Genomic DNA, 15,808 nt, shown 5'->3' with positions numbered 1-15,808 from the left:
ATGCTAAAGAAAATGGCATATTAAAGTGTTCTATAACTTTTTTTTTTTTTCTTATTAATAACCTTCATGAGGTGATCAGGAGATGTAGTTTAAATGCCACATTTTTCCTACTTGATCAACTGTTTTCTGCCTCCTTCACTGTATTTTTTTTATTTCATAATCCTCCAAAGGCTTTGGAATTGGACCCACAGCTCTTTAGCCTGGAGGAGAAGTCATGTCGGAGTTCCAAAAATAATTTTTATACTGTGATTTGTCACACTGCAGAATAGGTTTCCACTCTGCCTCAATGCAGAACAACGCTTCAACGCAAGGGCAGCTTTTTAAGAGTGTTAAATCGTATCCCAGATGCATTTGCTTTGTTTTTATGGGCATAGTGATGAACTTTATTCACTGATGCAGATTTTGAGAAGTTTTTCTGAGTCCAAGTTGCGTTTTCATTACAGAATGTCTTTTTATGTCTGTTTTATGTCTATATTTTTCTCTGGGAAGCCATCGGCATTACCAGTTATTTCATCCAGCTGGTCCTCTTCATCCTTAAGCCCTAGTTTGCTTTAGTATTTTTGAAAAAATTGTATTAAAAATGTATTTAATTCTCATAGTTTTCTGGCTGCATGGTGCAGTATGACATACAATGAGATCTGCACACACACTAGGAATGACAGGGAGAACCCTGAGCAATGATATGGGAATGACACTAAAACATGACAACTGATCTGTCCACTTCAGAGCTTCTTCTAATTGCTCCACATCACACAAAAAGGACTCATACAATAGCAGAGATTTTGTTGATTACAGAGAAGTCTGTCTCATCAAGGTGGGACAAAAACCAAAATCATAAATCATGTCTTAACTTTCCTGTTTTGTGGTCAAATTTTTTACTGTAACTCAAAAAACTTTTTGACCTGAAAGACTTTGGTAGAAAGCTGAAGATGGACCTTATGGGGAAGCATGAATGCTTCCTATTATAAACTGTGTTGAGGTTCACTTCTTTCTGGATCCTAATGGTCTTTCTAAGCTGAGTTTAGGGACTATCCGTCATTCTCCTGAGTCTGACTGAGGTGTCCATCTTCATCTTCAGCTGGGGGCTTCCTGGGATATTTAACTGCATAAAATGTAAATTAAAACATCGATAAAACTGTTCAAATTCACTTATTTTTTTTAGCTTCTGAGCTTCTACAGTTCTACAATTAATTTGTAGATGAGTCAGTTTGCGATGCTCTGGTCTTCACTGAAACTAACTTTATTTGTATTTATTGCTTTAAAAAAAAAATAAATAAAAAAATAATATGAGGAGATTTTCTGATGTGTTTTTTGACACTGTCATGCATTTCTGGATTCTGCCACGTTGGTCATAATCGCATCTCTCACCGCTTTTTTTTTGGGACCAAGAATATACATAAAGCTCTGGTTGTGAAGAAATACTTTATTTTTGGCATGTCATTTCAGACATGCAGAGAAATCTGCCCTCGTGTAGAGGAGGTGAAGCTGGTACTTGACAAAGTTCTCAACTCTTTCCCAATTTAAAAAAAGGTGAGAAATACAGAAAATCCCACGATTGACCTGCTGCCTGTCAGTTTAAGTAGTTGTAAGAAGTTCTGGCTCGTGTTTCTCTTTTCAGCACAAAACGTCTCCAGTTTTTGCTGCGCTTGTGCGGACTTTTTCACAAACGATAACACTCAGAGAATCTATGTTATATAAAGTGTTTCCATCACATTTGTCTCTTTTGGAGTTACATGTGACTCTCATCCCATCTTCTTTAAACAGGAATGATTATTGACCTGGAAAGCGATGTAAAGCAATCCGGTACATTTCATACATTTAAAAGGAATCTAAAAAATACACTCCTGGAAGATGCATCTGACACATGTACAAATTGAATATTAAAATAAAAGAAACAGTCTAAATATACATGAATTCGAGAGGGTTTTGAAGGAACATATCTCATTCATGTATTTAATACCATTTTGATATTACTACTTTATGTATTCTATTAAGGGTATGTTAAAGTGTAATAGGGCCACACAAACTTCCATGGTTCACTATGGCTTGGGTGGTGGGTATAAGGGCCCCTGTTCTACAAGCGGCAGCTTTATATATATATATATATATATATATATATATATAAATATATATAAATAAATAAAAGATATGTAATGTGGATGAAAATATATGATGTGATTTTCATTCTATGCTCTTCTAGTATACAAGTGCTGCTTTGTTCTTACCATGCAATGTAAAATAAACTTGAAAATTGAACTCAAACAATTATTTCCACAAATGTTGAACTACTCCTTAAAGATTTTCTTTTATAAAACAGGTTTCTGAACTGAAAACACATCGACTTTCACTTGATTTCTTCTTTATTCAACCAAACTCATTGAGATTATCTTCTTTTTTTTTACCAAAAGTGACCTGACCAACGAGGCAGCCCTACCACGTTACTTTGGCTTAAACTGTTGAAAAAGTTTGAGTCACTCCAACAAGTCTCTCTTTCTTTGCCTCTATAAACACCTCTGCCTCTAAATAGCATTTGCATGACCAAAACTTCTTTCAGCCAGCAAAAGGAGAGCAACTTTCTAAGAGCCAATAACTCACTCCCAGCAGCACAAGTTCTAGCCGGAACGAAGCAGCCTTTTTATGGCACCGAGCAGACAAACACCAGTGCAGACTCGGGGAGAACAGAGGAGGGGAAGACTAAAACAAAAAGGAACAAATAAATAAGAGAAGGGGAGAATAGCAGAGGGGAGTGTGAAGGAAAGAGAGTCCATAAATCGCAGCCTGGTGCAGGGCTGCAGGGAGGGCGTAGCAGCCTGATGAATAGAGCCATCAGCTTAAGCAGAGGCTACAGAGCAGCCTGCCATCTGCCTGCCCATTACTAGAATGGAGTGTATGACAGTCTGTTCTCATCTGCAGGCCCCTCTGGCATCCCTGAAAACCAAGAACTTTTCCTCTATGTGTGCCTATTTCAAGCCATGTTGGGGTGCACCAAGCCTCAGCTTAAGCAGTATTTAAAGTCTTCTTAGGTTTGAAATTTGTGAAGCTAAATGCGTTAATGAAGAGCACATTTTGCAAAGTGAAAAACAAAAAAAACAAACAAAAAAAAAAATGTTGTTGGAGAGGGCGAGGGCAGCCCTCAGAGAAGAGTTACAGCAGCATGACAGACGCTTCACACCTCATTGGCAAACACAGAGAACCAATTGCTGCCAGCAGAACCGCCCCTCAGGCTGCCAGCCTATTCTTCAACATCCTTCACGAGTTAGAGAGAGTAAAGAGAGAGGAAGGGGAAAAAAAGTTGGAAATAAGAGCAGCAACAAAACAAAACAGTAAAGTAAATGCAAACACAAGAGTGGTGACAGACTGCGAGGAGAGACACTGAAAGTCACACAGGAGAAGAGTCAGAGAGCTGTGTGTGTGTGTGTAGGGGAAAAACTTTTAGATGGAAAAGCAATTTTTTTTTCCCCTCAGAGAAGGTCATTACATTGAGTGCGGTTAGTCATCATTGTGGAAGGTGTTGTCTTTTGTGTTGCAGAGTTAAGTGCATTGCACTTGTTTTTTTTTCTCCAATTCCTTCCTTCTTTGGAGAAGTCAGGCAGCAGAGGACTGCAATATCATAAAGGCACCGAGGCAAAATTACAGCTTTATCCGTATCGCTTTGTGCAGGTGCTGGTGGCAGCAGCAGAGATTCATGTCTAACACAAAGACTAAAGGAAAAAAAAAGTGAAAGCTATGTGTAGACAAGTTTAAACTCCAGTTAACAGACTGAATAACTGCAGAATAAAATATTTGGAGTCTGGTGAAGAACGCATAAATCCTTTAGCTTGTCTGCATACATTTATGACATTTATTGACAGTGACTGTCAATGAAAAGGTGAGATTTATTTCATTGTTTGATAAAGATCCACTGTAGATATGGAATAACTGGATTCTCCTTACATAAAGATGTTTCTCTGCTTGTTTTGTCTTCAGTTGGGATCAAAACCCTGAGTGAGCCCACATTTGTTATTTCAGACACTGAGCCTGTCTGCAGCTTCTCAGTATCATGTTATGTCGCTAGGAAATATGCTACCATCAGCCATGTGTGTCAGATCAGAGGCTAATAACAAGACAAGGAAGTTCTGTGTCTGTGACAGCAGAGCTGACCTTCTGGGGTCGTCTTATCTGCCAAACTAAAAAAAAGAAAAAAAAAAAGAAGGAATTATCATAACAATCTGGATTATCTGGCTCGGGGATCATCAGCACAAGGAGGGCTGACAGGGGGAAATAACAGCTTTTTTAGGGGGGAAATGCATTTGTCAGTTTTAGGCACTTGACGTATGCAAGGCTGACACAAATGAAGAAATTAAAAGAGAAGAAATGCAACAATAATAAAAAGGTTGGGGGCATAATGTATTTTTACTGATGCATTAACAAATTCAAAGAGATATAAAGTGAAGATGCAAGAAAATACAGAGAAATCTGTATTTTAGCTTTTTGTGGAGGGTTGGGGTTCTGGTTAGAACAGCATAACATCTGAACACATATAAGACTTACCGGTAATTAGCTGGTTGGTGCATAGCTTGGCATTAAACTCTAGTCTGCTGATTAGCACTAGTCTGCTAATCAGCTGTTGATTTGAGTCAGGCGTGTTGCAGCAGGGAAACTCTGAACACTTGCAGGAGTGTGACCCTTTAGGACCGGAGTTGCCCGCTTCTGTTGTAGTGTATCCAGTTGAATTCAGGTTAAAAAGGGATTATCAAAGCATTTATTTACGCTTTATACAACGTCCCAACTTAACTGGAATTATGAGTTGTCGAAATTTCCATTAGATATAAGGGAGCAACACTGATTCCTAAATGTTTTTTTCCCACCAGTTGTTTAATAAATAATTTTATTTCACAAAATCAGAATTCTGATCAGGGTCATTAAAATACAAAGAAATAAATCAATAAATGAAGATCTCATCTAGTGTGATATTGGGTTATGAACATCAGGTTGCCGAGCTGAAACCATTTTTCACTATTTTGGATAAATTCGAGTTTCTTCAACAGATTGTTGTACTGATCACAGATTTACTGATACACACTGTGGAGTGTAAGGAGGCTCCTTCAACAATTTGTTACCAACAAAAGTTTGGAGTACGTTAAGAGTTCTGTACAATTAAAGCTAATAAAGCAGCATTATACATTCATATATACAATTATATAATAATTTGTATCCTACAGTTATCTGTGCATACACTGCTCCAAAGGTTTAAAAAAAAAAAAAAAAAAAAAGTCAAATGCTCTTAGTATCCATCCTTTTAGGGATATAACACTCATTGGGAGGTATTTTTGTAGATTCGTTAAAGATTAAAACATGGCTTTAGTCATATAGATGGAGACCTTTAACAGAAAAAGGCAAGCCCTTTCTTCTGTTTTTATGATTATAATCATCTTTCAGTTATATCAGAGGGTATATAATCCCATTACAGACAGAAAATGCCTCCAAATCACTTGATGCCATGGTACTTGCTCACATAGAGTCATGCAGCTTGTGAAAAACAATTGTGGAGAGAGGATGGGAAAAAAAAGTGGCCTTACTCTATTCTACGTTAAAAAACACCTGCCATGAACTCCAAAATCCATTATCCCCAACCTTTAGAAAACTCCTCCAGCACACAAACACCCGCTGTATAATAGAAGTCAACCCCTTAACCCCTTTGAGACTCCAAAAGTCAAAAAGCAGAAGGACAGCTGACTGACATACAGAGGCGGATTAGTCACAACGAATCACACGCTTGCGCACACACACACCCACACACCCGGCTCCTTTGGCTCTGTCCATCACACAGCTTCTTCTTCTGATGCAGAATTAAGATAATGTCTCCTCCATGATCACCTGCGTCCACATCAAACCCAGACAGCGGCCCTTTTCACTGCGGACAAACCCAAAAAGTGGCTGCATTGCTACCGTCCGTACACAGACTGTCAAGTTCATTTAAATCCAACAAGGAGTCTGGCAGAATGTAAACAGTGAGGAAGAAGCATGCCTGGTGAATCAGAATTAGACTGGGAGTGTGAGGCGTTAGCAAGAAGAGCAACATGCATTCATTTTCTACACCGCTCCATCCAGTTCAGGGTCGCGTGGAAGCTGGAGTCTATCCCAGCAATCATCAGGCGAGAGGCAGGTACACCCTGGACCGGTTACCAGTCCATCACAAGGGAAAACACAACAAGGACACAAACAGAGACTCGATTAGTTCCTTTGTAATTTTGATTTAAAACAACAAGATGAACTTAATAAAACAGATACAATTCTGGTCTTTAAGACAAAAACAAAACAAACATGTATTTGTGAGCAACCATGACGTTATTTTGCTGTATTTCTACAGAAGCGACCTCAAAAGCTCATCATATTCAGAATTCAGTGTTAAATGAGTAGAATTAAATAACACCACACATTAATATTTTATTGTTGTCTGAGAGATTATGCACAACCTTAATCAGAATGAGTGAAATCTTCATGGTTACGAGTCTGAGCTTTGCTGCAAGTCGTGTTCTTACAGTCACAGATGCCATCTTGTAGACTATACTTATTCTTCCGTATTCCCAGATGCACTTCCACTGGTGGAATAAAGGCTAGGAGAGAATTTGCTTGCATGGCTATGCAGGTGCCAATGTCACCATACATCTTATGCACAATGTTGCAAACAAGGCAGATTGTGCTGCAATGACAGAAACGATTCTCCCTCTGTCATTTAAAGCTTCACATATGTAATAGACTTGATATAAACTACAAGCACATTAATGCCATTTCTAAACAAAATAAATAGTTTAAAAGTAGTTTCTTACTATTGACTTGAAGCCACATCAGAAGTAGATTGTGCAGAATAGAAACGAAGATGGACAACAACGTCGAGAACAAACTGTTGGATTTGGCAAACGTCTCATCCTGACAACACGAAGGTTGTGTGTTCATCAATGATTATTAATACTGGCTGTTATAAACCTGACACACACATTCACACTGGAGAGATGAAAGCCACTTGAGAATATTCAGTTTCATTTCATTTTTATTTATTTATCTGGTCAAACATTGTCACAAGAGTTGGTGTGGGTGAATGCCCGACAACAAGGAACATCCCATACAGATGCAGACATATGGATTTGTGTACATGATAGTGCTTGAGGAGCAGGAAAACAAATTATGGAAAGAAAAAACAGGACTGACTTTTATTAGGACGAATTTTTCTCTAGTTGTCTAACTTAAAGATGGATTAAAGTGATTTCTGAATGAGGTGGCTGTCTTTCTTGACGCGTTTCTGGTTGATCTTCACAGTGTGAAGCTCAGACCTGTGGTGTCCTGCTGTGTCTCCACCACGTCGGACAGTCACTGCCCCTCTGCCTCACTTAGAAGAAATAGATAAAAGGTTTTAGGAGTAGGGAAGGAGGTAGGAAGAGAGGAAAGCAGGTGTCTATTTCTCTTGCAGGGTGCTGTGTTCAGTGCCTCTAGTGTGGTTTTGGTTCGGATTTGGTTCTCCACAGGGTTTTGAGGGTGCGTGTCTTGGTGCTGACTTTTTCCTCTCCACCTCCGCTATGGTTTAGTCTGTCAGTCGGTCCGTCAATCTATAATCCCTCGCAATATGCTCTTCATCGCTCTGTTCGCTCTTCTCATTCCTAACCGCCCGTCCTCAACTTGTTCTGCAGACAAATCAGAGAGGAGAGCGCATCAGCGGACGGGAGGCAAACGAAAATATCAAAATAGACAAATAGAAAAGAAAGACATTATTTCACACATGAGAGGAGACACGAAGAGAGGAGGGCCTCAGAGTATAATAAAAGAGAAGAAGATGAAGTGAGTTCAAAAAGCAGAGAAGGGACCCGGGGGCACTGGAATCCATGTTGGTGATAAGTGCAACCACAAATCCTCAGCACTCCCTGTCAATAAGCATTTGAACCAGCCTATTGCAGCAGATGCCACAGGATGAAAACCGACTGAGAGCGGATGAGTAAGGGGGTAAAAAGAGGAAAAGGGGGTATAAAAAGGGAATAATGTAGATAAAAACAAAAGATAAATACCCTTTCCTCAGTGGCCAGCTTAATAGCAGCATTCAGAGATCTCTGTAAAGGAATCCCAGTTTGTTTTCTGCAGTATGGATCTGACCATAAAATGAGTATTGGATGAAAACAGTCGCTCCAAGCATGAAAGCTACACTGTAAAGTCCACATTAATCCAAAACGGAGGCTTTGTGGAAAACACCTGCAGGACAGTTGTGCTTTATTACAGCTTATTGGAAAGAATCTGCAAAACAAGGTAGCAGCTAGAGCTAATCCCAAAATAGCTGAAATGCCAACTTTTCCTTCCAGTTTCTTTATTGTGTTTAACCAAGAAATTCAAGGTTATTTATAGAACTAATCTTCCAAAAACAGAAACCCAACAACCATTCTCTAAGGGACCATGGACCCATTGCTCTGCCTGATCATCACAAAACTTCAGCTAAGACATGTCATCTAAACCCTTTTCCCCTCGTGGCAAATGCAGTACTACTAACGTTATCAAAAGCAGTCATTAAGTATATTTTTTACACTAAAGCTTGTCACTGCTTTATTCATTCATACTCCTGTCAGTGACGTAGGAAGCCACAGAACAAACTATTTCTGTCATGAGTTACATTCAACTTTGAAGAAGTGGATAATGTAGGTCACAATTTTATCACCACCACATGTTATGTTGTCATGACATTTGCATAACAAGCACTATGTAGGTGTGTAGAACAAATGGAGGGGAGGCAGGAGGAGTTGACGATATTGCTTTCCTGCATGTTGTGGAGGAGATGGTGTGATAAATGACTCTTATTGGCTTCTTACTCCCAGATGTATTACTGCACTCAGACGGAAGGAAAGCTGTTGTCAACTCAAGAAAGAAATGGAGCATCTTTTTTTTTTTTTAACCACGGTTCAGACAGAGCGGGGAGGCTGCACTTTAAATTATACCAAATGTGTGGTTTTCTCATGGTGTATACATTTCACCAAGGAGTGGGAATATTTGGAGAGTACTTTTTCTATATTTTAAAAAAAAATTAGATGTAGGATTATCTGAAAAGCAGATCAAACAGTAAAATGACATGATCCAAGATGCAAGATCATCAAATTTAATGTTTGAAGTAGTACTACACTCAGCCGCTGCTTTTGATATGAACACACTTTTACATGTTAACTCTTAAAGACGCATGAAAAAAAATTTTTATGATGTCTTTATTTGTCCAAAATTTAAAAAGAAAAAAATTTTTTTTTTTTTTAGGGATATTTACCATTATTACCATGTGATATGTTAAACTGCAGTCTATTAAGGGGCAGAGGACAAAAATCAGGCTAAGTTCCACAGGATTTTGAGCAAAGTTTGAACCATAAAGTGATACCAATTGTCAGTTTCATACATGTCACACTGCGTTCTTATGGATTAACACAAATAGTTAAACCAGATGGCAGCAAATCAGAGCATTTAAGCATGTAAACATGGTCAAGATGACTCGCTGAAGTTTAACCTGAGCATCAGAATGACGAAAAAGGGAATTTTAGTGGCTTTGACCATGTCCATCACCTTATGAGCACAGCAGGATAATGCACCATGTCACAAAGCACCGCTCCTCTGTAAGTTATTTCTTGAACATGACAATGAGGTTATTTCCCTCCATTGGTCATTATTTTGTTCCACAATTCACCAGATCTTAATCCAACAGAGGAGCACTGAGATTCTCATCATGGATGTGCAGCTGACACATTAGCACAAAAAGGGTGTCCAATACGGTACTTGTAATCTATAAAATGGCCAGTGAGTGTATGTATCTTTAATCAGTTAATGCAATGACTAAGACAATGACCACGGTGCTCTTTTAGACGTGATGTCAGAAAAACTTTGATGAATCTCTAAAACTGCTCTATAATATGTTGATTAGTATCACACATTCAGTTTTAGTTCTATTCTTTAATTTAACGCAAGTTGCCGGCGGCAACTCTTACCGGCTTTATGGTACTTTAAACAAAAACCACTCATCTATATGTTATGGATGATGTAACTATCAGAAGACGATGCTGGAGTAGCGCCTACGACTCTGAAAAACAGGTTTGTTACATGCAAGGTGGACTACTGTGACGTAGCTGGGTGATCCAGTAATCCCCTGAAGCTCTGAGCACTGACCAGTACTGCCAAGAGAGATCCTATCTCTCCATTTTTGGCTTCTTGCAAGATTTAGACAAGATTATAAAATCCCTTTTTCATCACATATAAAGTTTTTTCATGGAAACCCTCCAACCTATCAAGAAGATTTAATGTTCTCCATCATCCCACAAGAACATTCGCTCTCAGTGGGCTGGTCTATGAGATGCTCTCAACTTCTAGAGCTACAAAGAAAGGTTGGGCCTTTATTTTTATTAATATAAAACTATTTAATGCAATACTGCAACGCAGAATGAAATGCTGTGTATATTAAAAATGATGTTCGAGTCCTGGCAAACATCACATCCCCTGAAACCACAACCAGGATTCTAGCTCCTTCCTCGGAGAGCCGAAGGGAGAAGGAAGGGTCAGCCTAAAAAACATGAAGTGGAGAAGGAAAAGATAGGGAGCAAAAGCCAGTCATGCGGCGAGAATATGGAATGAGGCGGCAAGCGGTGGATGGAGAGATCAGCCTCCATGATAAACTCTTATTTATTGAGAGAGAGGAAGAAGGAAGAACAGACTTTATCTATCCTCCGACTGCCTCTCACGCCGTTCGCTATCAGACCCGTTAAGCGCTGAATGCATTAGAAATGCGGCTCTGGATGAAGGGAAAGTAGACGGAGGGAATGAAGAAAGGATGGTGACGGGGTGAGACGGCGGCGAGGTGAGGAGGGCACAAAAGGGAGCGAAAGTGGGTCTAAATGTTATCGCTGTCTGCGGCGATAAGAAGGCTAATTATCAGTGACAAAAGCCGGGCAGCTGACAGCACTTCTGTCTCGCCTCATTCCAGCTGAGGGGTTAGTATTGTAAAACTGGTTTTTTGTTTGTTTTTTTTTATCCGTGATGAGATGGCATCTTGGACATCCCTATCGGATCCCATGGTGCTGGAATTTAGGAGTTGAAGGGGAAGGACGAGGAAAGGGGAAAAGGTTTTGTTGTGAGAAAAGTCTGAGCCAGCTTATCACAAGCCTTTGACTGAGGAGGCAGGAGGATGAGGGGCATCTGGCTGAGGGTGCATTTGGACGTTCTGACCTCCAGAGGGAAAAGCCACGTCCTTCGGCATTTGTTCTTGAAGCAACTTCCTGCGTGGCTCTGATAAAGCTGCATAATCACGATGGTGCATCAGCTCATATCAAACACGCTGCATTCCTTCCCTCTTTTCTGTTGGCGGTGTAATTCTGCACGTTGTTCCTTGAGAGCCTTATCACACAACTGTTTTCTTTTGCACCTAATGACTTTAAAAGCAAGTCTTAAGAACAGATAAGCGCAAGACGAACAGGAGTGCGCTATGATTGCTGCCGGGTGATAAACACAAGGGGATTACCATATCGTCTACGGCTTGTTTCCAAACAATTTACAAGATCCTAACGGCATCCGGCTTGGGAACGTACACTTGCAGAATCTTGACGAGGGTACAGGTAGCCCCACTTAAATGCACATGCTCACACACACACACACACACACACACACACACACACACACACACACACACACACACACACACACACACACACACACACACACACACACACACACACACACACACACACACACACACACACACACGTCCAAAAGATGAATAAAAGATTGTGCAATTTACATGATATATAGCTTAAAAATCTGCCAGCATCTGACTTTTAGATCTAATACTAATACCCACGAGAGTGAGCGCGAGACATAAAACTCAGTTTTCCCCATTTCCGAGAAAACAATGCAATTGCGAAAAAATCTAATAGAAAAGCTCTATGAATGCAAATTGAGTCTTTTTGGGTGCAGCGGATGTTACATACCGCAAAGTGCGAGAAGGGGAATCAAGTTAATATCAACCTGAGTGACATTACTATTACCATACTGTTTTGACTGTAGGAGACGGAGGGTGAAAAAAAAAACAACGGGACCTGGCAATGAGCGCAGAGAGGACAATATTATCCAACCAGTAGCTGCTGCTCTCTTGGACTTATTACATTAAAACACATGCAGAGACAGTCTGGGGAATGCCTGTGTCAGCAGGTATTATGGAAATACACTGTAAGGTTTAAACAGGCTATTTAAAGCAAGCATTATTCAGGCGCCACTAACCCACTGGAAATGATATTCTCCTGTCTAAAAGCAAGAAGTTGGTGCATATGTTGTAAAAGGATGCCGGCGTGTATGCATGTGTGGATTCTGCATGTTACATTAAGTCACTTAGACATCTAAAAAGGGAATTACTCCTTTGCTGTAGCTACTACACACATCTATGAAATGAATGACGTCTTCTTCTTTTGCTAACAGACACGAGGGACTACTTTATGGCACATTGAAAGTGTCACTACTACTATTCTACTTGAGGAAGAAGGCCATCATTTAACTTACATGTCTGTCCATGAAGGTGCATGCACATACTTGTCATTCTTTAAAAAAAAAAAAAAAAGGGGGGAAAAAAAAAAGGTTAATTTGAGAACTTTGGAAGGATTTATACCCAATTTTCCTTACAATCATTTGAAGATTTTAAAATGATTTTTTTATTTTAAAACTGATCAGTCACAGTGAAGTACAGGCATTAACTGGGATTCTCATTTTTCTAAACTTGGTTAAACAAAATGCAAACATGAAAATATTATCTTGAAGCATAAATTAAGGTTTGGTTCTTGTAACAAGCAGGAGATGGAGCCAATTCCTTAGCCAGCACCATAGAAGAAGAAAGTGTTCCATCCATTTGGCATTATCAAAGAATCCAAGCCGATACATCTGTTTTATTGCCTGAATTAGTCGCAATCAATGGTGCAGCCATGTGTAGCATGGCTTGTAGAAGTCATTACTTTCACTGCTGGTCATCATACTCTTGGCAACCTGTTTTTTGTTTTAGATATTGACCATTCAAACTTACTTTTGTGAACTTCTGTGTTCAGTTACCGTTTAACTTCACAGCCAAACACACTGCTGAAAAACTATTAAATTTTCGGTGGTTTGCATGCAGTTCTTGGAGCTTTTAGTGAGTCTTGTCATTTATCAACAGCTTAATACATTGCAGTCACAATTTAATAGATTTAAAAATTCCACAAGAAACAGTTTGGCATCTGAAAACAACAACATGCTCTTTGGACATGATATGATATTGTGGTTTTGTTATTTGTGTTCTTTTATGTTTGTTTTTTCACCATCTGTAATGCTTTTAATGTTTCATGTAAAGCACTTTGAATTGTCTTGTACATGAAAGGTGCTATACAAATAAACTTGCCTTGCCTACCCAGTCAGGTATATTTTTGTTTGGACACTAATGCAAGTTAAGGTATTTTATATGTTTATCAAAAGATGTATTACAAAAATAATCAATAGGAATTTAAAACACAGTCTCCCAGCTTTAATTTGAGGAAATTTCCATCCATATTGGAAGAAGGGTTTAGAAAAGACAGCTCTTTAATATATAGTTACCTCTTTTTCAAAGGACAAAATGTAATTAGGACAACGGACTCTAAAGCTATTTCATTGGATGAATAAGTTATTCCCTCATTAACACATCATCAATCAAGGAAGTAAAAAGTCTGGAGCTGATTGCAGGTTTGGCATTTACATTTGGAAGATGCTACCGTGAACCCACAGAACGTGGTGGAGGCAGTTTAACGGCATGGACATGCATGGCCTCCAGTAGTACTGGGTCACAAGCAAAAACGAAGACAGCTGTAGTACAGGCCTGGCAAAGGATCACAAAGGAGGATACACAGCCTTGGTTTCAGACTTCACGCAGACATTAACTGCAAGGGATTCTCAAAAAAATTAAATAAATAAAAAGGAACATTTTTGGGGGGAAATCCTAGCTTATCAAATTATTTTTAAACCCCTTCAAATTAAGAGTCATGGTATACAAATGGTTATAATTCTTAAACATTTCATAAAATATTTTGGTTTTACACTCAATTAAAGCTGAAAGTCTGCATTTCAATTTGATTTCAGCTGTTTTATTTCTAATCCAGTGTTCATAGCTGTTTTACTGACCAGTTTTTATGTCCAACTAATGATCTTTACAATCAGAAATGTTCTGCTAGCAGAACTCTTAGCATCCCTGGGGATATGACTATTACATATGCTGCTCATTTAAAAATTGTTGCAGCCCAAGCATATACCCCATGACAATTGTACACTACATCGGTAGCAGCTTCCAGCAGTAAGACAATTTGCCCGGCCACACCAGTAAAAACTGTTCAGGTACAGCTTAAAGCCTGTTACCTACTCCATGAGAAGCGAGAACTTTTTTCTCTTGTTCTCGAGGCTCCGAGAAGAAAATGACGTCATTTTGTTCTCGCAGACGTGTTTGAGGACAGTTCTTGACACACCGGGCTGGCAGAACTTTTTTCTTGCGGGGCTGCGAGAAGTATCATGTGATTGGTCGGACATTGGAGGTGGGCGTCGTCAACACAGAAAGCATGAAGCGGAGTTGCTGCTTCCGTATGTTTGCTGTTGCCGGCAAAACGGATTGTTTTGATAAAACAGCTGATCGAGGTGGTGAGAAAGTATGAACATTTTTACATGTGGCAATAAAACACTCGGACCCAGCCGCGTGCACAACCCGCCCTGCCGCGTGCACAACCCACCCTGCCGCGGACGAAGTTGCTCGTTAAATATGAAACTAGAAACTCGGAGAGCGGAAACCTCCACCAAGCACAATGTTTAAGAATCCTTTTAAAACATTCCTGGATCCAAACGGTGATCCTGATCACCACCAGAATTTAATCACTTCTTCATTTTTACATTTGCAACAACTCTTGAAATATTTATAAAATCCCCCCGTAACCTTTTAAGTTATCTTAAGCAAAAAGACGCCGAGGAAAACAACCTCCTGGGCGGAGGTAACAACCGGGTTCATTGCACATAAAGCAGACATCGCCCCCCGCAGTGATCCCTCCCCGCTGCAGACATGCTTCTCGTGTAGTATGTATGGACCTGCTGAACAAGACGTTTTTTTCTTGTTCTTGCAGCCTCGAGAACAAGAACTCAGTTCTTGCTTCTCGTGGATTATGGAACAGGCTTAAGGAATACAACAAAGAGCTCTGACCAGTATCCAAACTCCCCAGATCCCAATCCAATTGAGCATCCTCAAGATTCAGTGTAATAAGACCCATCCACAGAGGCTGTATGCCACATCCCACAGAAACAAAAAACAAAAAATCCTCTGCCATTGTCACACAGGACCCAAGACTGCCAGTCTTAATGCCACGATTGTAAGAAGGTTTATGCCTCCTGATTGAGACTTGCATAGTATTAGCTGAGTGTTTTTAATGCTGCAGCTGATTTGTTGAAATTTTCTGTTAAATGCATTAAATTACACCTCTTCAGGATGATGGGTAATGTGAGTAGCCTCTTATTGTGACCTGCAGGGATCTGACCTTCATCCAAAATTCAGGATTACATGACATAGCTAGGTAAGAAAGATGGAAAGCAAAAACTGCAGCAACAACAAAAATGCTTCAAGAAATTACCTTTGTTTGGTTAATAACGTACCTGTTTGGCATTGTTTACACACTGCAGGTAAAGAGCTGCTATGTTGGAGCAGTTCAAGGTTTTTCCAACATTCTCCTTGTAGCATGCAAGGATCTGGCCCTGAAGGTCTGGACACACAGGATAAGCCTCGTACCTCCTGCAGGGGTGAAAAAGA

The 15,808-nt window shown here is 39.7% G+C and overlaps 1 protein-coding gene across 2 annotated transcripts in view; it reads right to left on the bottom strand.

Moving 5' to 3' along the window:
• Positions 1-7,068: 7,068 nt before the first annotated feature.
• Positions 7,069-15,808, bottom strand: part of chchd3a (coiled-coil-helix-coiled-coil-helix domain containing 3a) — an 89,133-nt gene continuing 80,393 nt past the window's right edge. For both annotated transcript variants that reach the window (XM_079263491.1, XM_079263492.1), the window contains 2 exons: positions 15,655-15,790; positions 7,069-7,658 (listed from right to left, as the gene is read on the bottom strand). In XM_079263491.1, the coding sequence (XP_079119617.1) occupies positions 7,635-7,658; positions 15,655-15,790 (160 nt within the window). In that variant the 3' untranslated portion in view covers positions 7,069-7,634. The remainder of the gene's footprint in view (positions 7,659-15,654; positions 15,791-15,808) is intronic.

Source organism: Telmatherina bonti (assembly GCF_933228915.1).
Source record: "Telmatherina bonti genome assembly, chromosome: 23".
NCBI lineage: Eukaryota > Metazoa > Chordata > Actinopteri > Atheriniformes > Telmatherinidae > Telmatherina > Telmatherina bonti.
This window is presented reverse-complemented; position numbering and strand designations above follow the sequence as displayed.